Source organism: Falco punctatus (assembly GCF_963210335.1).
Source record: "Falco punctatus genome assembly, chromosome: 1".
NCBI lineage: Eukaryota > Metazoa > Chordata > Aves > Falconiformes > Falconidae > Falco > Falco punctatus.
The window spans coordinates 126,424,922-126,448,416 of NC_137580.1; the positions used below are offsets into that span (position 1 = coordinate 126,424,922).

Below are 23,495 nucleotides of genomic sequence, written 5' to 3' on the forward strand. Positions count from 1 at the left end.
GTGCGCTCCGACCTCCATGGTTCTCTGATTGGGTGGTGGCTGAAGGCCGGCCCCTCGGCGCACTCGGGTTGGTCTGGTCGGCCTGATCAAAGCGCGGGTTGGTCACACGCGGCACACAGCTCCCGCCCGCCTGCTGATTGGTGGCTTGTGGCCGGCAGGTCTGATTGGCGGCGGTGCCGGTTGTTTACTTCCCGTCTCCCGCCCTTTTGCCGCCGGCGTCAACATTGCAAGACACTTCCGCCCGGAGCTCCGCCCCCTCTCCGGTGATTGGTCGAGCTGCAGCGTTTCTCACTCTCATTGGTGAACAGCGCCTTCGGGGGGCGGAGCCACGAGGCCGCTGCCGGGCAGGGCCGGCGCCGGGAGTGTCATGGCGGCGCCGTTGAGAGACCGGTTGAGTTTTCTGAGCCGGGTACGGGCCGGACAGAGAGCCGGGGGGGGCGGGCGGGCTTCCCGGGGGCCTGACGTCATTCCTCCACCTGTGGCGTTACGTCCACACCTTCCACTCTCCCACCTGCCGCGCTGCCGGAGCCCGGCGCCCCTCAGCCCCTGCCCGACCCTCCCGCCCTGAGCTCACAGCCGTGACGCCATTTACCGAGCGGGCTGTGACGTCAGCGCGGTGCCGCGGCCTCACCGGGGGCGGGGGGGGGGCTGCCGTGGCCCCGTGCCGCGCCGGCGGGCCGTGCCCGGGGCTGCCCCGGGGATCGGGCTCCCCTCACGCCGCCCCTCCTCCCCCCAGCTGCCGGTGCTGCTGAGAGGCACGGCAGACGACGACGTCCCCTGCCCCGGGTACCTCTTTGAGGAGATCGCCAGTATCCTTCAGGGGGCCGGGCGGGGGTCCCGCGGGGCCGGGGGGAGGAGGTGCCGGTAACCGGGGGGGGCTGCGGTGCCAGCTGGGGGGGCGCAGGATCCCTAACGGCCGCCCCAGAGATCTCCCATGAGTCGCCCGGCAGCAGCCAGTGCCTGCTGGAGTACCTGCTCCGCCGGCTGCAGAGCAGCTCCTGCCGCGTCAAGCTGAAGGTGGGTTGGTGGGGGCGGCCACCACAGGGCTCCCCCCGGCCGGGGTCCCGCTGTCGGGGCTATGGGCCAGAGCAGGGGGGTGGCAGGGCAGCCGTGCCTTCACCTTCTCACCCCGTATCCGCAGGTGCTGAAGATCCTGCTGCACACATGTGCCCAGGGCTCCCCCCAGTTTGTCCTGCAGCTGAAGCGGAATGCCTGCTTCATCCGGGAGGCAGCAGGTAACGGGGCGAGGAGCAGGGGCACTGGGGCGGGAGAGGGGAGAGTGGCCCTGCCTGGTGCTGGGACACCCAGCCTGGCTGGGGCAGAGCACCCAGGGTGGCTCCCGCCCGTGGGGGCTGCTCCAGAGGCTGAGAGCTGGCCAGGGCTGGGGTCCTGCCCCATGTTGCCTCACGCCTGGGAGCCGAGCATCCCGCAGCCCTCCCGACCTTGTGCCTTGCAGTGTTCACTGGGCCCCCAGACCCTCTCCATGGCAACAGCTTGAACCAGAAGGTCCGGGCAGCCGCACAGGTGAATGAAGGCCCGGCTCCCACTGTGCCCAGTGGGCTGCCCGGGCCCTGCCTGGAGCAGCAGGGCAGCTCTGCCTCCCAGACCCCCACCTCAGGGCCCAGCCGCGGTGCCCACCCTCCTCAGCTCTCTGCCCACACTCCTCACTCTCCGGCAGGACTTGGCCAGCATTCTCTTTTCGGACGCGCCACTGCCCCAGCCTGCTGCACTGCCTGCCCGTTCCCTGCCTCCCGTGGGTAAGTGTGGGCCCCTCACAGCCCTGTCACCTCCGATGGGCCATGCTGGCAGTGCCGAGACGGTCTCTTCGGCTGGAGCTGTGGGTGCACAGAGGGTCTGGTGGCCAAGGGGGCTGTTGGGGGTCAGGGCAGGGTGCTGCAAGCCCTGATGATGGGTGCCTGGCTGCTTCCTCTGCCCCACTGCGGGCCCCGGCACTGTTTGCTGGGGATGTCCCACAGCTCTGGCCGGACCAGGCTGCAGGGTACTGTGTCAAAGGGAAAAGCATGCCTGGGGGAGTGGGGAGATGCTGCCCTGCACCCCAGCTCCTCCCGACCGTCCCAGGCGCTCCCTCGTGCTTGTAGGGGAGGAGGAGCAGTAGTGGAGGGTGACCCCGAACACCTGTGCTCCCTCTGAACGTGCCTTGTGCCTCCCCCAGGCATGGGCTCCAGCCCCAGCCCCTGCAGCTCCTTGCAAGGATTTGGCTTCAGCAGCGAGAAAAACGTCTCCAGTAAGTCCTGGCTGTGCCCTCGCCTGGCGTTGCCCCTCACTGCATGTGGGACCCTGCTCCGTACTGCCCAGCCTGTGCACTATGATGCTGCAGCCCCGGGGGTCCTGCCCAGGGTTAGACCAGTTCCCAGCGTTCAGAGCCACCCAGCCTGGTTGCCGGCCCTCTCGGCGGGTGTTTCTCTCTTTGCGGGTGTTTCTGGGCAGCTCAGAGCAGAGCTGTGCCGCACCCTTCGCTCTGTGCAGCTCTTCCCTTGCCCAAGCCATCTGAGGTAGGGGGTGGCGCAGCCGCAAGGCTGGCAGTGGGGGGCTCTGCTGGGTCTTCCCCTGCTGGGAGGTGTGGCAGGGTCCTGGGAGGTCACCTTATGCCCTGTGTGTGTCCTGGTAGCTCCCAGGTGTTTCTCACCCTCTTTGTCCAGCCAGAAGTCCGGGCTGTGCCTGGAATCTGGCTGCCAGGGCTGCTCTGCTGGCAGGTCCCTGCTGTTCCCTTGTGATGCCCTACAGGGTGGTGGGTGCTCAGGGGCTGCACCCCCGGAAGGCACCTGACCCCATGGCCTTTCCCCAGCTTCGAAGGGGGAAGCCCTGATCAGCACCATCCAGCGAGCAGCCGAAGCGGTGGCCCACGCCGTCCTCCCCTCCCCGGAGGGGCCCCGGCCTTGCCACAGGGAGCTCCACGAGGACGCCTACCAGCCCGTGAGAGCCCCCTCACCGGCCAGGAGCCCGGCTGGGACTGTGAAGCCACCAGCAGCCACTGCAGCCCACAGCACCCGAGGTAGGTCCCCCCACCACGGGCCTGGAGCAGTGCTGGCTGCGCGGGGGCTGGTGGGGTCCCGGGGCTGGTCTGGGGGTCAGTGCCTCACTGCTGCTGTCCCTGCAGTGAGCCACCAGCCGGGGCTGGCCGGGGGCGGCTGGGAGGAGGCAGACAGTGGGCACAGCTCCCAGGACTCCTCGCAGGGGAACGGCGAGCTGAGCCGCACCTCGGACTCCTGCAGCAAATCGGGCAGCGACAGCCAGTCCGGGGCCAGCCGGGAGCTGGCCCATGTGGCTGAGAGGTGAGAGTGGGGCCATGGGGGCTTCCTTTCCCCCAGGACCTCCTGAGGTGCTTCCCTGGTCTCCAGGAATGGTGCCCATGTTTCCCACACTGTTACTGTGGGGTTCTCTGGTGCTGCTGGCTGTGTTCCCCCCGGGATATTTGGTATCGCAGCCTTGTTGCCCATGGGTGGGCAGAGCCATGGGCAGGGGAGCTCCTGCTTGGGGGGGGGATTCCTGCCCACTGGAGGGTGGCGGGGTCTGCGCTGGGACCCCAGGAGGGAGCAGGGCTGGCCCCTGGCCCCACTGAGGCATCTCCCTGAGCAGGGTGGACGCTGACAGCCTGGGCGACTGCGTGCAGGAGGTGAGCCTTGTGTCGGCGCTGACCCGCGGTGCCAGGGTCTTCCTCACCGGGGAGGAAGCACAGCACTTCATCAAGGAGTGAGTGCCCGAGACAGACGCTCCCTGGGACCGTGGGGCTGGGTGGGGAGCACTGCAGCGGCTCTGGGGAGCAGCCTGAGCCCTTCTCATGCCCCTGGCTGCCATGCCCAGACCTCCAGGGCTAAAATGCTGCCAGGCCGGGGGGCTGCCTGCTCCCGGCTGGCTTCTGGTGTGGCTGGCATGGCTGTGACCCCTGTCCCTTGGCCAGGTGCGGGCTGCTGAACTGCGAGGTGGTGCTGGAGTTGCTTGGCCGTGCGCTGGAGAACCCCAGTGACACCGTCCGCATGGTGAGTGCAGGGCTGCCTGGCACTGCCAGCATGTGCCCATGGGGCTGCCCGCCGGGTCTGTGCTGCTGCGGGTGCAGGGCTGGGGGCAGAAGCGGTGCCGAGCCGCGGTGTTTGGGTGCCTGCCCAGCTCAGCCGCACTCTTCTGCCCACAGCGGTCCATGTGCGCCATCTCGTCCCTCATGTGCTCCGACCTGCTCTCCCTGGAGCAGATCCTCGCCGGCACACGGCAGCACCTGCAGCAGCTCAGCCACGGCAGCCCCGGTCCTGTTGCCAACCGGGCAACAAAGGTGACTCCTGGGGCGTCCCCGTGCCCTCTCCCTGGGATGGGGGGCTCCTGCCGGGCTTCCCTGTCCTGGGGGGCACCCAGCTCCTGGGAACAGTTCTGTGCGTGTCCCAGAGGGGTGGGAATGGTCCGTCTGTCCCAGTAGCAGGAAGCTTGGGGGGTGCGATGCTCCCTCCCCTGGGGCCAAGGCAGAGCCCTGGGCAGGGACACCAGGAATGCTCTCCGGGACAGTCTCTCTGCTTGGGAAAGGTGCCAGCGCCGGGTGGGAGCGGGGCTCTCACCCCCACCTGTCCCACTGCTCTCCCCCCAGATCCTGCGGCAGTTCGAGGCACTCTGCAGTGGCCAGACCCCCCCGACGGCGTGCCCAGGCGCGGAGCCCCGCGCCCTCGCCCTGGTCTCAGCCCCGGGCACCGGTGACCTGCTGGCGGGCATCGCCCCCCTGGGCACCGAGAGCATCCTCACCCCGCTGAGCCCGGTTTCGCCGCCCGCGGCAGCGGAGACCCCCGCGCAACGCGGGGCCGCGGGACCGGGCTGTACCTGCGGGGGGCCTGGGGACACGGCGGGTGCCGCTGAGCCCCCCCGCAGCCCGTCCCTCTTCGCGGGCATGGAGCTGGTGGCACGGCCGGGCGCAGAGCGGGGCCCCCCCGAGCCGGTGCCGCCGCAGCTGCGGGACGCACGGGCGGGCGCCGGCAGCCGCGGGCAGCGCTCGGCCTTCGCCTTCCTCAACATGTAGCTGCTGGGGGGCCCCGGGGGGCTGCGGGGCTGCGCCCACCCGCGGGGCCGGTCCTGCCATGGCCCCCCCCGGGGCTCCCTGCGGGTGGGCAGCTGCCCCCACCCCCGGCTCGGCAGGGACAGGGGCCCCACGCCCCCCAGCTCCCCTTCAGCACCGATCAGAGCAGCCCCCCAAGAGGCGAGGGGAGGGGGCTCCCCGGGGGCGCGGGGGGGGTTACAGCGTCCCTCCCACGGGCTGTGCTGCCCGGGGCCCCCGGTATCCCGGGGGAGGGGCGCGGCTGCGGCACCCCCCGCTTGGCGGGGCTGAGCTGGGGGCGGCTTGGGGACCCCGGCAGAACCGGGGGCGGTCCTGCGTGACCCGCGGCCGCCAGCCCGCAGCGGCTGTGGGGCTGGGGAGGGAACACGCCGTCCCAGTGGGGCCGGGACCCACCAATAAACCCCACAGTCGAGTCTGGGAACGTGTGGCTGCTTCCTGCGCCGGTGCTGAGCCCCACAGCGGAGCCCGCCCCCCAGCTCCCGCTGCCCACGCCGCCGGGGGCAAGTCCCGCTCCTCCCGGAGGCTCCGCCCCTCTTTCTTCCTGGCTCCGCCCCTCACCGCCCAGGGATTCGCTCCTCCCTAGGCTCCGCCCCCCCACCTGCCCCCTCTCCATCCCCTTCGACGCTTTAGCCTATCCCCGCTCTCCTCCTTGTCCCGCCCCTCGCCTCCCATTGGTTTCTGTCTCCTCCCGCCCCGACGGCGGGGCGGGGCCGGGCGCGAGGCGGCGGTAGGCTGCGGGCGGCTGCGGGCGCGGGGCGGCCTGATGGGGGAACCGGGGCTGGGGGCTCTGCGGGGGGGCGGGGTGGGGGCCGGAGCCTCGGGTGAGGCCCCTCGGCAGGCCCCGGGGGGCTGCGCGTCCCCGTCATCCTCCTCTGGGCCCTTCTTGCTGGTTGGAGCGCCTCACCCGTGTGGCTTGTACTGCGGGGGGCTTGGAGGGCTTGGGCTTGGGCTTGGGCCCGGGTGCCCTGAGCCTAGGCTTGGGGCCTGGGCCTTGGCGGTCTGGGCTTGGGGCTGAGTCCTGAGGGGTCTGGGGCTTGGGCCTGGCAGTCCTGAGGGGGCTGGGGTCCTGGGCCTGGGTGTCTTGGTGCTGGGGGCATGAGCCTGGGGAGCTTGAGGCTGGGTCCTGAGGGGGCTGGGGGCTTGGGCCATGCTGTCCTGGGCCTGGACTCTGGGCCTGAGCCCTCTTTTCCCCATGTGACTCTGGCGGTTTCCATCGAGAGCCTTTTGTTTACCTGGGCTCTTGGTGCCCGAGGCATTGCCAAGGTCTCCGCTCTAGGCCCAAGCGGGGCGTGAAGCCAGCCCTGCCAGGGAGGACAGGTTTAGGGGTGGTTTGGGTAGCAGCATGTAAAGCAATAAAGTGGTGTTGCAGTGGCATTTGCTTGGGACCAGTGACAGCACCTGGCTCAGTGCTGTGGCAGGGGGGAATACAAAAGGGTAATGTGGGAAGCGTGTTGCCTCCCAAGCTGGGAAGGGGGCTCAGCTCTCCCTGTGCCCACAGAGAGGGCACAGCCGCTTCTTGGCAGACATTAGGAGTGCTTGGTGAGGAGAGGGTCCCTTGGGAGCTGCCCAGTTGCTTCTTCAGTATCCCTGCCCGATGCAGGGCGCTGGGTGAGCCGAACATCCCGCCTTAGCAGAAGGGGCCATTCTGAGTTTGTGTGATCCTCTGCAGCCACAGTGTGTGGAGTGAAGGAGCCTGGTGTGGGGAGTGGGGCTTTTCTCTGTCTTAACTCATCTGCTGGCCTTGAAGCAAGCATCCCAGCCCATAAGTGGGGTAGCAAGATCTGGGATGGCGGGGGCATTAGTTCAAAGCAGTGAGGAGACAGCTGCTGGTGTGGGGCAGTGAGGAGTTCATCTGGAGCCTCTCTAGGCCTTGTGTTCAGGGTATTTGGCATGTGGAAATACAGAAGAAGGTGTTTTGTCCTGTTTGAAAACAGTTTACGGCTCTGTGTGCGTGTGTTTGTAGGGGAGCAGAGGGTGTGGATTCCTTGCTGCACAAGGCTGGATGCGCTCTCTGTGCCTTCACTTCTCCATCTGCACTGTGCTTCCAGAGCCCCTTCTTTCTGCTCAAGCATGAAGAGCGCCCGCAGCAGCTCCTCCTTCCAGGGTGCTGGTTCTGGGAGCGTGGATCTAAGCTTGACTGGCCTCCCTGTGCCGGTCTTGCGGCGTCCCAGCAGTGCCTCTCCTGCCAAGCACATGGTGCGCTCTGTCTCGGTCACCACTGATGGCAAACCAAAGAGGAACACTCTGGTGAGTCCTGGGCAGGAGAGGTCCTTCATCCCTCCTGCTGCTTGGGGCAGGGAGGTGCGTGTGCACAGGCTATGGGATGCCTCAGTGCACACCTGCTCTGCTGGCTGTCTAACGCAGGCTGTGCTGATCCTGGAGGCTGAGCTTTGAAGCCCAGCCTGGGGTGGGATGTGGCACTGGGGAGGGCCCTGGCTCCTCCCAGGAGCATGTAGCATGGCTGTGTGTTTATAGAGAACAATTGCAGAACCTTTGGGAGGGGAGATGTGGGCTGGTCCAGGTGCTGGTTGGAGCTGCAGCTCTGGGTGCTGCAGTGCCGCATGCTCTCTCCAAATCCGATTGTCCTCAACAATCAGCTGCTTGTTAGGTCTCTTCTCAAAGCTTTAATGTTTGCTGAAGAGCCAGTAGGGAAGCATCAGGCTTCGCTCTGTTCCCTTTGTTGCGCTTCACCTCCCTGCGCTGATTTCCTTCTGGAAACTCCCGAGTTCCTGGTACCTTCTGCTGGATGCTGTGGCACTTTCAGGCCCAGCCTGCTTCTTGCTGAGCACCTTGTGTTGCTGCCAGGGTCAGCAGAGCTGGGGACTTGGCTTCTCGCTGGGTGTGGGTTTCTGTGAGTGTTTTTTCAGCAGAGTGAATGAGCCCCGGGCACTTACTGGGCCCCGTTAAGAACCAGTAGCAGAGAGTCTCTTTGCTGAGTAATCCCTGCTACCTTGGCAGCCTTCCTTTGCGCTTGCTCCCAGGGCAAGTAATGAGCAGGGCCCTCCTCGGCTGGGGAGCTCACACAGAGACGTTCCTGCTGGCTCAGCAGCAGCAGCGTGGGAGCCCAAGAGGGAACAAGGTGTCATTGCACTCTGCCTCAAGGAGAGGCTCACAGCCGCGGGGGTATCAGAAACATTCTGGCAGGGGGTGGAGGGGTAGCACCACCAGCAGTGCTATTTTAGGATGCCTGACTTACGGGGGGAGCCTGCCTAGGCTGGGCATCCCAGTTCCGCCTGCCTGTGCTTGTCCTTAACATGGCTGCTGAATTCAGCGCTCTCCTCCACAGGGGGATGCGGGATCCCGGGCAATGAACAACCTCCGGAGGTCCAACAGCACCACGCAGGTTAACCAGCGGGTGAACAGCACGTGCAGGTACAGCTCCAGCCACCAGCGTGTGTCTGTCCCATGGATGCATGTGAAAACCCGCACATCCCTCTGACCTGCCTTGTCTTGTGAGGGAACCAGAGCCTTTCAGAAATGTACATTGAGCCCCGTCATATGCATCGGGGGTTATAATCTGGCCTTGAAAAGCCAAGGTTTGGGGTTTTGTTAGGGTTTGTTGTTTCTTTTGAGGGGAGATCACTTGATTAGGATTTGGGGAAATAGAGTGTATTTCTGTGGCTGGGAAGCCTCTGTCACAAAAGAAAATCTAATTCCAAGGGACAAAACCGTTCCATTACCACATCTCTTCATGGACCCTCTGGACTGTAGCTGGGTTGTGTTAGGAGACAAAAGTTCTCCTTCTGTCTCCAGTGACCTCCTAGGGCTGTCTGAATCGTGATCTTCTGTTCTCTTGCTGCCCTGTGCCCATCCCTTTAATATATTCTATTGCCACACATCATGCTGAAATCTAAAGCTCTGTGTAAAAAGATATCATTCATAGATTTCATGGCTGTGTAATGATCCTCCATCCCTTTCCTCCCCCATGCCACAGTGGCAGGTGCTAGGTGTGCCTCAGCTCTATGCTGTGTGTGGTGTTAGTGCCCTGCTGCGATCGGAGTGTGTCATGGTTTAACCCCAGCCAGCAACTAAGTACCATGCAGCTGCTCACTCGCTCCCCCAGGCTGCCCACAGTGGGATGGGGAGGAGTATCAGGAAAAGGTAAAACCCATGGGTTGAGATAAGAACAGTTTAATAATTGAAATAATAACAATAGTAATTGTAATCAAGAGGAGAGAGAGGAATAAAACCCAAAGGGAAAAAACCCCACGTGATGCACAACAGTTACTCACCCCCTGCTGAGCAATGCTCAGCCAGTCCCTGAACAGCGATCAGCAGCCCCCAGCCAATTCCCCCAGTTTATATACTGAGCTCTATGGTGTGGGATATCCCTGTGGCTGGTTCTGGTCGGCTGTCCTGGCTCTGCTCCCTCCCAGCTTCTTGTGCCCCTCCTCACTGGCAGAGCATGGGAAACTGAGAAGTCCTTGACTTGGGGTAAGCATTACTTAGCAACAACTAAAACATCGGCGTGTTATCGAAGTTATTCTCATACTAAATCCAGAACGTGGCACTGTACCAGCTACTAGGAGGAAAATTAACTCTATCCCAGCTGCAACGAGGACAGCGTGCTTCTCGCTGAAGCAGCCTGTGCAGGATGAGAACCCTGCTATCACTGTCCTGTTGCTGTGTGCCTGCATGCGATGCTAACTCCAGAACATGTGTTCTCTCCTCCTCTCTGCCTTCCCTGGGTTTGGGCTGAAGCTCAGACCAGACGGGAGACTTCCTGACCTTCTTTGAGAGTGGTTCGGGGGGAAGAAAGAAATTGGCGAGTCTGAGCAAAACCTCCCCAGAAAAGAAAACCACATGGAACATCTTGGTGAGGACAGCGGCTTCCTGGGGTGGGTGGGCTGCCAGCTCTGCTTGCCTGAGAAGTTGGCCGGGTTTGGTGGAGGAGTGGGAGGGTTTCCCTGGGCCTGGGGATGGGGTGGTACATCCATGATGGCCAGGCTGGCCCTTCCTCAGCCTGTGGTCAGAGCTGGCACAGTTTGAATGGCCAACGTGCTCGGCTTGTCCTCTAGCCTGCGTTGGCCATGTTATGGCCCAGGGCTTTCGGCCCATCCCCTCCGCACTTCTGGCGAAGTGCGGAGGCGCGGGCAAAGCCTCGAGGCTGCCGTGCTGTGGAGCAGAGGTTTCTGGGAGGGGCAGAAGCTGGCTGGTGAAGGAGGAGGGTGATGTCCGAGAATGTGGGTTTGGTGCTTGCCTGCACTTACTCCTGGTGACTCCGTGGCAGGACGATCAGCCGCGAGTGTTCCCGGGCTTCCGCAGTGGTGAGCCACCAGCAGGCATGAGGAGGAAAGAAGCCACTGTGCTCCTGGCAGCCAACTTCACTGCCAACAACAGGTAGGAGAGACGGCGCTGAACCAGAGGCAGTCTGGCCTTGGAGAGGAACTACACTGAGAAAACAGCTGGACAGAGGAGGGGGGCTGGGGCACTGCCCCTGCCAGGGCACAGCGAGCGTGGGGCAGGCTGAGGATGGTGCGCTGGGCTGGGTGGCCGGGGCACGTTTGGAAGCTGTGCAGGAGCTTGATGGATGCATGGGAGAGGCTGCTCTCGCTCTAGGAAAGGGAATGAGTAAAACGTGGACCCTTCAGGGCCAGGAGAGGCTTTAAGCCAAGGCTGCGTGTAGAACAGCCCGGACGCTGGGCTGTTGGGTCTGCTCGGGCTGTGGCTGCCTGTGTGTCAGGTAACAGCTACCGAGGAGTGAGCTCTAGAGAGCAGGCGAGTCGCTTGTGAGGCCTCACCTGCTCCTCGCCTTGGGAGATGCTCCAGGTGGTCACAGTTGGGTTGAGGGTTACAATGCAGGGAGTGTCTGTTGTCGGTGAGTGCTGTCCGCTTCAGATCCAGCAAGTCCTAATGCCTCATCTTTTCTCCCCAAAAGGAGCAACAAGGGTGCGATGGGCAACTGTGTCACCACCATGGTGCACAACAACTACTCCACCACGGAGAAGGGCCCTGCACCCAAAAGCTCCAACCAGGCACCCAGCTCCCTCAAGTAAGTGTGGCGAGGTCCTGTCTCAGAGGCTATGCTGACCCCGTGTTCGTGTGCCAGATGTGCCACAGGACGGGGCAGGATGGTACCAAGTAGCTTCATCTTCTGCCTTAGCAATGTTGTCAAAGCGACCTCAAATGAGGGTGGTGAAAGCAGCAGCTTTGTGAAGTCTCAGAAGAATTTCTCCAGCAACAACATCATGACCCACAACAACAACAGCAGCCTGCCCCAGAGGAAGGAGGTGACCGAGGAGGAGGCAGAGAGGTGAGGCAGAGCCAGTGCATGATGGCTGGCGGGAAGGGGCAGGAGGACGGTGCCGTGCAGAAGGGTGAGCTCCAGGGAAGCGGGTACCGGTTTGTTCTTGTCCTGGGGGGCTTCAGATTTGGGAAGGGCCCCTCTTAGCACACCCGCAGCGGCTGGTCTACCCTGCCTGTGACTTGGCTCTGTGCTTTGAGTTGTCCTCATCAAAGGTGCCAGTTTCTCCTGCCCCCAAAGTCTGTCCGGGAAAGGGCCTTGTAGAGTCGGGGTGCGAGGGGAGAGTAGTCCCGGTGCCATGGGCAAACAGCCCGCGCTCTGCTGCAGCAGGATGGGTTGGTGCTGCCAGGCCGGTGGCTGGGGAAGACCCCAGGGCTCTGCTGACCCTCCCTCTCCCCACAGGTTCATCCAGCAGGTGAACCTGGCCGCTGTGACCATCCAGCGCTGGTACCGACGCCATTCACAACGGCACAGGGCGGCAGCAGCAGCTCTGGGGCGCTTGCTGGCTGCCAAAAGGGAGGTCAGTTCTATCTGCTGCCTTGTAGCACAGACCCTTCTGACACTCACGTCCCGCTTGCCTCGCTGGTGGGGAGGATTTGAGTTCCTTTAGTCGCCAGACCCTCCAACCGAGACCTGAACTGTCAGAGACAAGGGGGCTTTGGGTCTGCATCTAGCCAGCCCCTTGCTGTCCAGAGAGCTGGGGAGGGTCCTGCCCCCACAGAGATGTGTTGGCTGTGCAGGGGGAAACCCTGGGTTTGCTTCCAGGGGGAGTTCAGGCCGGGAGCCCCTGGGCTCAGCCCTGCACGGCGCCCATCTTCCAGCTCCCTTCAGCTGGGAGCAGGCAGGTGCTTGGCAGTAGCGGCACAAATCTTGCTGAATTCTTACTGTCTCGGACACGCTGGTGGCCAGAGGAGGGATACCCTGTCTGGGCTCATCATAGCAAATCAATAAAAAGTTGGCTCATTTGAAGGTGACGATTCATCTGCAGCTATTTGTGTTTCTTTGTGTTTAATTATTTATCCCAATAACAAAGAGTACTGTAGCTCTTGCATGTGAGAGTCTATTTTTAAGCCTTGTCTCCTTGGTGGTTTCAGACACAGATGACTAATAATTGCATTTAGTATCTAAAGAAAATAAGCTGCTGTAAAGTGGAGGTTTTCTGAGGGCCCTTTACCTGCATGCAGGGGAGGACTGGGGGGATGGCAAGCCTGGATATGGGGTGACCTCAGGTGCCGTGTGCCCTTTCCCACTTCTCTGCTGTGGGTGGTGGGTGCTGGAGAGCTCTCAGTAACGTTTTTGACCCTCCTCTCTGGAAGGAAAGACAGCAGCAGATGGAGGAAGGGAATATCCTGGATTTGCAGGAGAGGAAGGATGAGGAACGCCGGAAGATCCGAGAGGAGAAGGCGCGTCTGGCCCGCCGTGCTGCCATCCAGGTAGGGACAAGGCAAGGGCGTTGTGGCCTGCATGAGACCAGTTTGTTGGCATCTTCTCATGAGGCAGCAAGAGAGCCTCTCCTCTGCATCTCTAGGGGCTTTGCACAAAGCAGAATTAGAGCCAGCCTTGGAAATGGAGCGCTCCCTATGGAGATGATGGAGGTGCCACAGAGTGGTTTCCCATTGTGCTCCTGCCAAGCCTTGGCAGCTCATTCGGAGCTTGCGAAGACAGTGCTGCTCTCAATCAGGAAAAGGGTGGCCATGTGGGTACAAGAAGACTAACACCAGCTCCTTGGAGTGGCCGAGGACAAGAATGTCCTGGGAAAGGGACCCTCCTCGGGAGTAGGGTCCCTCCAGGGTGGGCTGAGTGCCACTCTGTGCCTGTTGCCAGGAAGCACCTCACCATCTTCACCCTGTTCTTGCAACCCTGTTTGCAGCAGGGAAGGGGCTGGTGCTCCTGGGGCACAGGTCGGGTCTGGCGCAGACTGTGGGAAATTGCATGCTGGCTTGCAGTACAGCTGAAGATTTATTTGTTTTTTTAAAACCCCAGTTTCTCTTTGCCCTAAATGTTTCATCAGGAGGGTTGGGGGAGACACGGCAGTGAGCAGCTGGAGGATGGCAAAATGCTGCAACAGCCTCGCAAACATGTGCTTGTGCTTTAAGTCACTTCCCAAAACATGGCTCAGGCAGCCTCCTGGGCACTGTGGCATCACTGCACTGTGTGGTGCTTGGCCCCTGGGATTCGGAGGCCCTTCACAGAGCAGCAAAGGACACTGCACAGGGGCATGTGAACAGTCCTTGCTAACATATGAAGCTGCCAAGACCCTGGCCACCACCTCCCCTCCGCTCAGAGTGGCAAAGAGTAGAGCTGTTGGTCCTGTGTGTTCCCTTTCTCTGGAGTTGTCGTTATTAACCCTTCAGCAGCAAGCGTGTGAATTGCTGCTGTCTCCCAGGCCCTTGCTAGCACTTCAGGCAGTGCAGCTGTGTGTCAAAGCACACCCTGTGCTGGGCTGAACACTGATGGCTTGTCCGTCCCTGCAGGAACTGCACCAGAAAAGGGCCCAAAAGGCTTCAGACACAAAGCGCTTGGCAGAAGAGCTTGTGCTGGTGAAGGGGAGCAGAGGGGTAGCAAAGAAGAAGCCTGCCAAACCTGCTTCTGCAAGAAGCATCAGTCCAGCCAGCAGTGTCACCAAAGCATATAATGCTGGTGAGCCCCTTCTGCAGATTTCTGATGCTTTTGAAGCAGTGTGTGACATGAGGGGGAAGGAGGAGGACAGAGGAGCGGTTCTCGCTCTGGGGAGCTGCTTCGAAGGGGCGGGTTGTTGCAAGTGCCTGAGAACAGTCTGGTTCCTGCAGAGGCCAACTTCCATTCCGTGCCTGCAGAACCAGAAGAAAGCGACCTCCCAGACCTTGGCTCTGTGCCCTTGCGGGACCCTGGCGTAGAGGACAAGCTGCAGGTGGGTCTGGCTTCGCCTCATGGGGCTCCTGGCACCCGCTCTTCTGCCAGGGCAGCTTTGGAGCCTTCACTGACTTCTGGGGAGATCTGGCAAACTCTTTTACTGCACGGTGTGTCATTGTCTGCCCTAGGATGTGAGCTCCAGAGAAACGGGTGGTGAGGATCTGGAGTCGGTGGTGATGGCTGTCAGCAGGGCTCAGTCCAAGGTCACTCTCAATGAGCTGCTGGACACACTCAGGCTGTTGGAGGAAGAACCAGAGCTACTGCCCCCACCAAAGCTCCTCCAGAAGGACAGATATGCCTGGATAGATGGGGTAGGCAGAGGGCCGAGGCTGGTTGCATCCAGCCTCAGACAGCAACAGCTGCCTGCTGAGAGCAGGCTCCTCTGGGGGCTGCCTTCTCCCAGCGCTTGCTGGGTGCTGGCGGGTGAGAAACACAGCTGCTTCACGGCCAGAGAAGGTGCTTGGAGGGGTTCAAAGGTGCTGGAGGTGTTCGGGCATCTGCAAGGAGGAGCAAAACCATGCAAGGGCGGTGGTGGGAGTGGGGTTAGCAGAGGATAAGGCTGGGTTGTAGTGGGAGGGCTGGATTCCAGTGATGGAGAAGAGCCAGCACCGTTTCTCCCAAGCTTTCCCTAGGTGCTCATTCACAGCTCTGTCTGCCCAGCAGGAGCCCAGCTCCAATTCCCTGACTACTGATAACTTGGAGAAGTTTGGGAAGCTGAACCACTCCCCGGGGGTCCCTGAGGATGGGGCCCTGCTCTCAGAGGCCAAGCTCCAAAGCATCATCAGTTTCCTGGATGAGATGGAGAAGTCGGAACAGGAGAGACCCAGGTCAGCCGCCTCAGCCACACAGCGGGAGGAGGTGAGCGCTGAAGCAAGAGCCCATCTGTATTGGAGAGGTGGTGCAAGACCCTGCTGGGAAGGGTCTCCTTTCTCCTTGTCCTGGTTCCCTGTGGTCCCTACCACCTTTTCTTTGTTTTTTTCACCGTGGCAGGGTCTCCTGGAAGAGGAGCTGGCTCACTGGGAGCAGGCGTCGGCTGTTGCCACGGAGGTCACGAGCTCCATCGTGAGGCTGAAGCTGGAAGTGAAGGAGAAGCAGCAAGCCATCGGGCTGCTGCAGACCGCCCTGGTGCGGGAGCCAGATGTGCTTGCTTGCGGGGGAGTGAAGGCCAGAAGCCTTCAGCAGATGTTTCTTGGGGCAGTGGCTTCGAAGCACAGGATCAGGGCTCTGAACAGGGCTCCCGTCTGTGTCCCCAGCAAAGTACTGCAGTGCTCCCGGAGCTAGTGCCAAGGAGCTGGGGGGCCAGAGGCAGCTGGGCATGCCACAGTCCTAGTCGCTGTTGGCATGGGAAGGACGTGCAAAGTCCTTCCCAGTCCGGTGTGAGCTTCCCTCAGATTTCTCCTTGCTGCCCACCCTGATCTGAAAGGCATCCTCAAACTCCCCTCCCTGGCAGGTACCTGACTAGTCCAGAAACCCTTGGTCAGGACCTGGGCTGAACTCTTTTCCTCTGCCCCACGGGGGTTTGGGTGTTCCTGCTGACAGCAGGGCAGGAGGTGTGAGTACCAGGGACTTTGATTTAGCTCTGTTCCTCCTTCCTTTTTCTGGCCCAACAGTGCCTTCCAGGTTCAGTAGTTCTCTTGTATGTGCTGGGGCTGGTGTAACTTCTCCCTCTAATGTCTTGTGGCTATTACTTCCCTGCATCCAATAGGCTCAGCAGAGGGAACTGACTGACCGACACGTCAAACAGACTGAGAAGGAGCTTGGCCACCAGCTCAGGCTGCAGAGGGAACAGTATGAGGCAGCTATCCAGAGGCATCTGGCCTTCATCGACCAGGTAAACTCTCACTCCAACTCAGACTGATGCTTCTGAAACCAGAAGCTGAGGTGGCTCTACCCTGCCTGGATGCCCGATTCCTTTTCTTCACCCTGCCCAGCTCATTGATGATAAGAAGGTGCTGAGTGAGAAGTGCGAGGCTGTGGTAGCTGAGCTGAAACAAGTGGACCAGAAGTACGGCAAAAAGGTCACCCAGATGCAGGAGCAGCATGAGCTGGTGAGGGAATAGGGAAGGTGGAGGGGGCCAGGGGAAGATGTGCCATGGCCAGAGTTGGTTGGTTTTGCTTGAATGGGGCCTCTGCCCAGAGCAGTACGGTCTCACCTCGTGGGGCCCGGCTGTTCTGGGGAGCCCTTCTCTGTGCACAGAAGGTCTGTGTCACCCGTGGAGCTGTGCCCTGGCTCCCCAGGGGGCTGCTGTCCTCTGCTGCCCAAAGCCAGGTGCGTGGGACTGACCAAGAGGCAGCGCTAGCTCCCAGGGGCTCAGCTCAGAAGGGCCCTTTCCACACCTCTTGCTGTGGACAGGGCTTCCCACGGCTGTGGAGTGACCAGGGGACCTTGCTATGGCAGAGGTGAAAGCAGGTGCTGGCACAGACCCAGTGCCACAGAGGGGTTTGTACCCATGGCCATATTCCCCTGAGCTGGGTGAGTTCCAGCCCCCTTTGCAGGAGCAGGGCTGCTCTCAGCTAAATGGGAATAAGATTATAAAGGAACATGGAGTGTATAAGCAACAGCAACAGATCTTTGTGGGTTTTGCTGGGCTGTTGCCCTGCCCTGCACCCAGGCACACAGAGGGTGTTTCCGTGCTGCCTGCTGGTGGGAGCTCCTGGTAGCTTCCCTGGGATGGCACAGAGAGCAGGGGGGCAGCACTGCCAGCTCACAGCTCAGCCTGGCTCTGCTGCCCTGGTCCCTGCTCACCCTTGGCCTTGAGCAGCTCACGCCCAGGGCTGTGGAGCGGGGCAGCCGTTTGCACGGTCTGAACCTGTTCAGAGAGATGCCCTCATGCAAACAAAGTGAAGGCTCGTTTGGCTGGCTTCGCCTTGCTGTTTAAGCCGGAGCTCTGAGCCCAGCCAAGAGGAAGAAGCCAGTGCAGCACTGCTGCGCTTGGTGCCTGGACGGGTCCCCTCCTGTGCAGGGACGGGGCTGGTGTTGCTGCTGCAGCCTGCGCAGGGTAGAGGAGGTGCCTCGTTACCTCTTGCTCCCTGCTTGCAGCAGGGCAGCAGTGGTGGGAATGGCCCAGGAGCCCATCTCTGCTCTATGGCTCCTTCATTATCCCCATTCCCAGCTCTGCTGTTATGGCTCTGTACTCCCTCTGCATGATGGGGGGTGTTTGTTTCTGTGGGGGTGCCCCAGCCACCGGAGCAGGCTCCTGACCATGTGGCATGGCTGGCGCTGCCCCAGTCCTGGAGCTGCAGTTGCCGGCGGCGCTGCTGGGCCCTTGTTGCATCTGTGTAACTGCCCGTTTTGGCTGTGCCTCCCCTGGCTCTGGTGGGACCCCTGCCTGCCCTGCCCGTGGCTGTCATGTACACACGGCTGTTTGGTTTTCCCTCTCTCCGCTCCCCATCTCCCCTCTCCCCTGTGACTCTGTGATTCCCCTTCTCTCTCCATCCCCTCCTTTATTTCTCCTCAGGTCTGGCGCACTTTGGGCCCCTTTTGCGAGGTAAATGTGGTCTTTGCTTTTTTTCATGCCTTGCCTTTCTGCTTTCACACCCTGACCTGCTCCGGCTCCACAGGCGCCTGCAGGCAGCAGCACTGGGCTGGGAACTCCCCGCTCAGCAGCAAGGTCAGCCCCATGAAGGAGCCCCTTCACCTTGATGCCACGGGCCACATGCTGAGCTGCTGCCTTCAGGCTGTCCCTGTCTTCCCGTGCCGATCTTCCTGCCCTTTTTTTCCCTAAGAGTCAGTCCTGGGTTGTGCAGGTGGCCCCCTGCTCTTTCCCACTCCACTCCGCACAGTAGCAGGGTAATGAGCTCCTGGATGTCTGGCCTCACACTTGTCCTCCAGAGCTCTGACATGTCCCATGTCCTGCACATGGATGTCACCTGCCCATGCTGAAACAGCCGTTTCTGGCCAGGCTGGGCCCTCCATCGGCTGGTGTCTTTCTCACCAGAAACTGCAGCACAGAAGCACATGGTCAACTGCTTCAACCAGGTTTTGCCCACGGGAGTGCTGGGGAAAAGCACCATAGGCAGCAGGGCCTGGGTGTTTCTCCATCCTTTTTGCTGGAAAGGAGGGCCAAGGAGGTAAATGCAGGCAGAGAAGGAAGCGAGAGCAGTGGCTGTGCCTGGGCTGTGCAGCCTTTGAGTCTTTGAAGTCTTGGGGTGCTGCAGGAGTTTGGTCTGCGATGGTACTGTGGTGTTGGGAGGCGTGACTGGCCGGCTGTCCTTGGGGCCTTCCATGCCAGGGAGAGGGAATGCTGGAGAAGATCTCCTTCACACACGACCCCACATCTGACAGCCGGGCTACCCTGCATGCAAGGACCGTCGGTAGCCCCAGATTCCCCTCCCCTTTTTGTAGGGGCTCTTGTTTCTCAGCCAGTGAGTGCTTTTCCAAGGATTTTGCTCCTTTGTCCCATGCTGAAGGTCTGTGGGGCAGCAGCAGCCCCATCCCATGAGAGAGGGGAGAAGACACTGGGAAAGCATATGGCTGCTTCTCCAGACTGGGAAAACCTGCCTGGCTGGGGCTGTGCAAGTCATCTGTGCGCAGCTTGGGGCATCCACTCTTGTCTGCAACTTCCTTCTAACAGTGGGGCTCCCAGGCTAACAGGGCTTTTCTCCCCTGGCTTTCCTCTGAAGTTTTCCCATTTGTTTCCAAACAGGAGATTAAGAAACTGAAGGAATTGATGAGTGCAGCTGAGAAAATCAGGCGGGAGAAGTGGATTGATGAGAAAACCAAAAAGATCAAAGAAATCACCGTGAAAGGTATGGGCACGTGCCCTCAGTGGTGGCTGGGGTCAGGCTGGTGCAGGGGTCACGTCTGTGCTGGTCCAGGAGAGGGGCTGCATCTGCAGAAGCTGTTGGCAGCTCAGGGAAGAGCTCCTCAGTGTGGGCAGTCTCTCCTCCCTGTGTTTGGCAGAGACAGATACTAGAGGGCAAGAAAACCTGTGTGTGCTCACCCCCTGTTTCTTATCAGCCCCTCTTTGCTGAGTTGAGGTGTGCACAGCCTCCTTAGCAGCTGGCCAAGGCTAAAGGCGCTGGTGCTGGGGTCCAGACAGCCCCGAGGCTGAGCAGTAAGTGTCCTTCCTGCTGCCCCAGGGCTGGAGCCAGAGATCCAGAAGCTCATCGCCAAGCACAGGCAGGACATCAGAAAGCTGAAGACGCTGCACGAGGCCGAGCTGTTGCAGTCGGATGAGCGGGCTGCCCAGCGCTACAGCCAGCAGGCAGAGGAGCTGCGGGGCCTGCTGGAGCGGGAGAAGGAGGAGCAGAGCCAGCGGGAGAGGGAGCGGGCCCGGCAGCGGTATGTCATTGCAGTGGAGAGCTCAACATGGTTTGGGGCTTACAGCACAGGGCTTGGTGTTCAGCCACTGCGTGCCGGAGGGTTCCCGATATTTGCAGCAATTGATATCCATGGGGAGCAGCCCCCTTCTCTCCACCAGCCTGAAGTGGGAGATGCCAGTGAACCCAGGGCATCCTCCAGCATCAGACCAGCCCCTGGGTGGCCATGGACGGGATGGGATGGGGCAGGGTGAAGAGGTGGATGAACGCCTGAAGCCAGGCACTTCCTTGAGGCTGCTCTGCCCCGCAGGTGTGAGCAGCAGCTGGAGCAGGAGGAGCAGGCGCTGCAGCAGCAGCGGCACCGGCTCTATGCGGAGGTGGCCGAGGAGAAGGAGCGGCTCAGCCAGCAAGCAGCCAGGTGAGAGGGCTGGCAGCAGGGCCTGTGCGGCGGCCAAGGGCTGGGGGCAGCCCTGAGCTTGGGATGCTGGGGACGGTGTCCCCAGGCCAGGCTCCGGTGGGAAGAGAGCTGTTGCTCGGTGGGGGTGGCGAGGGTGGGCTGGTGTGGATGTTGGGAGTTGGGATGTGTGTGCGGGCAGGCAGAGAGCGGAGGCGGAGGAGCTGCGGCAGCAGCTGGAGGCAAGCAGCAAGGCCATCACCAGGGCACTGAAGGAGGAGTACGCCAAGGAGAAGGAGGAGCAGGAGAGGCGGCATCAGGTCTAGTTTTTCCTCTCGCCTCTGGGCCCTGGATTGCTGTTCTTGGGCTCTCGGTCCAGCCCCCAGTGTGTGCCTGTGGTGGTGTGTGCTGGCACCACTGAGCCCTGTACCCACACCGGGACGGTGCCAGGAGGCTGCTCCCAGCGGTGTGGGGTACCACGGCTGCCGGAGCTGAGCAGTTGTGTTCTTGTCTCTTCGCAGGCAGAAGTGAAGGTGCTGAAGGACCAGCTGGAGATCGAGAAGCAGGCCTGGGAGGCCAACTACATAAAGAAGGAGGTAACAGCAAGGGCTGCCCTTCTCCAAAGGTGCCACCTTTGGGCTCCCAGAGGGATTAAGGCAATGTTTGCCCTCTCTCTCCCCAGGAAGCCTGGCTGCTCTCCCGGGAACGGGAGCTGCGGGAGGAGGTGAGGAAGGAGAGAGACAAAGAGATCGAGCTGGTGATCCAGCGCCTGGAGGCTGACATGTCCTCAGCCAAGGAGGAGTGCGAGAGGGCAGCTGAGAACAGGTTGGGGGTAGAGGGAGGAGGGACCCTGTGAGTCCCAGCTCCTTGGGGGGGGGTGGGGGGGGTGGACCCCTTCCCCTGTCCCCTGAGCCTTGCATATCTCTCCAGCAAGTCTGGATGCTGCAGCTTGTGGGTGTGAGCAGCATCAGTGCATAAAGGAGCAGCTCACAGGGGCAAAGTTTCCCTCTCACTTGAGGAAAGAGCCCTGCAACTCACGTGGGGCAGATCCCCCCCTTGCTGCTGTGTTGTTGTCCCTCCTGCAGTGTGAAGGTGGCTGGGGACGGTCCCTGCATTGCTGGGCTGAGCCAGGCTGCCCGTCCTTCCCTCCCGTTAGGATTAAGAGGATCCGAGACAAGTACGAGGTAGAGCTCCAGGAGCTGGAGAGGTCTGAGCGGAAGCTGCAGGAACGCTGCAATGAGCTGAAGGGGCGGCTGGCAGAGCTGGAAGGGGAGAGCATCCGTCTGCAGGGCCTGCTGAAACACAAGGAGCAGGAGGTGGAGGAGATCCAGAAGGTGGGTGGGGAGCAGAGCCTGGAGCTCTGGCTCCTCTCCTTGCTCTGCACCCTGCCTGGCTCCATTCCCCTACATTGCCCTGTGCCTGTCAGTGCCTCGATGTCACCTCTCTGCCCTGTTGCAGGTGAGGGACCAGCTGGCCCAGGAGCGGAGCAGCCTAGCAGAAGTGATCCGGCAGGAATTTGTGGACCGGCTGGTGGGGACAGAGGAGGAGAACAAGCGGCTGAAGGCAGAGATGGCGGAGATGAGAGCCCGGCAGCGCCTGGAGCTGGACAGGGTAGTGCGGGAGAAGGACAAGGAGCTGGAGGACATTCACAGGAGGTGAGGGCTGCCTGGGCTTCACTGCCCTGGGCTGGGCTCATCACTCGCGCTGTGGGGGCAGAGCTGGCCTGGGGTGCGTGGCAGAAGTGTGTCCACAGTGTTTCATCATCAGGCAGGGCTTCCAGTCCTGTCAGGGCAAAACGGGCAGCAGAGTCTTACCTGAGCTGGGTGGCTGCTCAGCCACTGTGAATCCTCTGGCCCTTGTGACTTCTGGCCTGCTCTGTGTCATCCTGTCCCCAAGGCTGCTCTCTTGCATGCCTGGAGGACATGAGTGCTGGGGTGGGCAGCTGGAGCAGTGTGAGGGCTCCTGCCAGAAGAGGCCCGTGGTGTGCAGCTCGCTCTGTCTCGCTGTCAGCTCCTGGAGGGCTCTGCCGTGGGTAGGGCATGATACCTGTGACGGCAGCCACGCATCTTGCTCTGCAGATTTGCTGCTCCAGAGGGGCCAGGCAGCTGATTCCTCCCCTCCCCGAGTGCAGGGGAGGAAGCAGCCCGCTGCTGGGTCAGGGCTCGGCCAGCTGCTGCAGCTGTGAAGCTTGAGGGCAGCTGAGACATCCACAAAACCACCAGGGCCCCAGGCTGTCGGCTGCAGGGGGCAAGGGGCTGTGCTTTCAAGCAGGTCTCTGGCACTGTGGGGCTGTGCCACAGCGCCCAGCGTTCAGGGTGGTGCTGGGAGCTGGGCTCAGCATCAGGCAGCTACTTAAGGCTTCCCCCCTCCCTCGAGTCTGCTCTCAGGGGAGGCATTTTGCAAGTGAAAGGAGAATCGGAAGGGGGAAGCGCATTGTCTCCTGCGGGAGCTTTTTCTGCTGCGTGGGGGCAGCTCCGGTGTGGTCCCTCTGGTTGGTGTCTGTACAGAGCTGCTCACCACTGTTGTGTGAGCACACAGAGCTCGCTGGCTTTCCCAGATTCTGCTGAGTGATTCCCACTCAGTCTGAGCGCCAGGGTCATACCCTGAGTATAAGATAACAAGGATCCCCTTTCCACTTCCATCCTTTACGTGCAGCCTGGCAAAGGTTGAAGTGCGGAAAGTCTGATGCTCTGAAAGCTGTGGGGAAGAGTCCAGCCACGAGGCAGCAACCGTGGGCTTGAGAAATGGGAATAAACTTAAAATCCCCTCCCTGTGGTCCTGTTAACTAAGTCTTATGAAGCTAATGCCCCCTTCTTCGTATAGATGACTTGATCCAAACTTCGTAATGCTCACTAAGGGAATAAAGGCACTTCTAGTGTGTAATGGTATCCTGAGGCCAGGGCTGCTGCTCTCTCGCCTGCTGCAGCGTGCAGGCTGCGGGGAGAGGGGCTGACATTGCCCCCTGAGGCAGCGAGGCCAGCCCGGTGCTTGGGGCTGGGGTTCTTAGCCTCTCTGTGCCTGTCTGCTCAGGGTGAAGACGGCGGTCGTGAGGAAGGAGGAGAGCGTGAGCAGCCTTCGGAAGCAGTACGAGGTGAGTGAGGGGGCAGCCGGCCCTGGCTCCCCCCGCCCCTTGGCCTGCGGCTCTGCACGGGGGCACAGCGAGCGTCCCCGTCCCCGTCCCCCCCCCCCGTGTGCTGTGTTGCAGGCAGCCGTGCAGAGAGCCAACCGCCTGGAAGCGCTCCTGGAGCAACAGCGAAAGCAGCTGCTGGCCACCAAATGACCACCCTGCGGTGCAGGGCTGGGGGTGCTCCGGGGCACCCGTGGGACCCGCGGGCCGGGGGAGCAGACACTCCTGTGTGTGGGGCTGGGGCTGGGCTCTTCCTTCCCTCCTTCCACCCTTGTTTTTTGCAGCCTGGTCCCAGTGCCACCACCGTGAGCCCTGCTGGGGCAGTCGGCAGCCTTCAGCTGTTCGGTGGTTGTCTTTTAGCAGTAAATCTGCATTGGTTTCTACAGCTGCTTCTGTTCAGTCCCTGTCCCTGTCAGGAAGGGAACACCTTCGTCCCACCACCATCCATGACTCCTTTTTCTTTGCTGGTGCATTTGTCCCTCCTTGTGTGCGTCGGTGCCAGGGCACAAGCCACTCTCCCTCACAG

General features: G+C 61.5%; 2 protein-coding genes across 10 annotated transcripts; both read left to right on the forward strand.

The window, feature by feature from the left end:
* The first annotated feature begins 89 nt into the window (after positions 1 to 89).
* Positions 90 to 5,292, forward strand: TEPSIN (TEPSIN adaptor related protein complex 4 accessory protein). The gene is made up of 13 exons (XM_080375215.1): positions 90 to 409; positions 737 to 809; positions 926 to 1,017; positions 1,142 to 1,235; positions 1,457 to 1,524; positions 1,679 to 1,757; positions 2,174 to 2,245; positions 2,807 to 3,013; positions 3,119 to 3,293; positions 3,598 to 3,711; positions 3,920 to 3,998; positions 4,151 to 4,285; positions 4,592 to 5,292. The coding sequence occupies exons 1-13, from the start codon at positions 368 to 370 to the stop codon at positions 5,012 to 5,014; spliced, it is 1,653 nt and encodes a 550-aa protein (XP_080231341.1). The 5' UTR covers positions 90 to 367; the 3' UTR covers positions 5,015 to 5,292.
* Positions 5,293 to 5,761: 469 nt separating this feature from the next.
* CEP131 (centrosomal protein 131) lies at positions 5,762 to 23,354 on the forward strand. 9 transcript variants are annotated; one of them, XM_080375098.1, is made up of 27 exons: positions 5,762 to 5,777; positions 7,014 to 7,297; positions 8,337 to 8,422; positions 9,752 to 9,866; positions 10,281 to 10,390; positions 10,929 to 11,042; positions 11,154 to 11,303; positions 11,697 to 11,814; positions 12,611 to 12,727; positions 13,769 to 13,934; positions 14,084 to 14,184; positions 14,315 to 14,497; positions 14,847 to 15,044; positions 15,177 to 15,311; positions 15,892 to 16,017; positions 16,118 to 16,234; positions 17,645 to 17,674; positions 18,833 to 18,935; positions 19,269 to 19,470; positions 19,759 to 19,866; positions 20,045 to 20,162; positions 20,364 to 20,438; positions 20,525 to 20,667; positions 20,999 to 21,176; positions 21,301 to 21,497; positions 22,873 to 22,933; positions 23,048 to 23,354. In XM_080375098.1, the coding sequence occupies exons 2-27, from the start codon at positions 7,121 to 7,123 to the stop codon at positions 23,120 to 23,122; spliced, it is 3,303 nt and encodes a 1,100-aa protein (XP_080231224.1). In that variant the 5' UTR covers positions 5,762 to 5,777; positions 7,014 to 7,120; the 3' UTR covers positions 23,123 to 23,354. The 9 variants fall into 9 exon arrangements, 8 of the variants coding, with proteins under 8 accessions (XP_080231224.1, XP_080231220.1, XP_080231217.1 ...); XM_080375094.1 differs by lacking the exon at positions 5,762 to 5,777 and having other exon boundaries at positions 5,827 to 7,297; positions 14,111 to 14,184; XM_080375091.1 differs by lacking the exon at positions 5,762 to 5,777 and having other exon boundaries at positions 5,829 to 7,297.
* Positions 23,355 to 23,495: the final 141 nt, after the last annotated feature.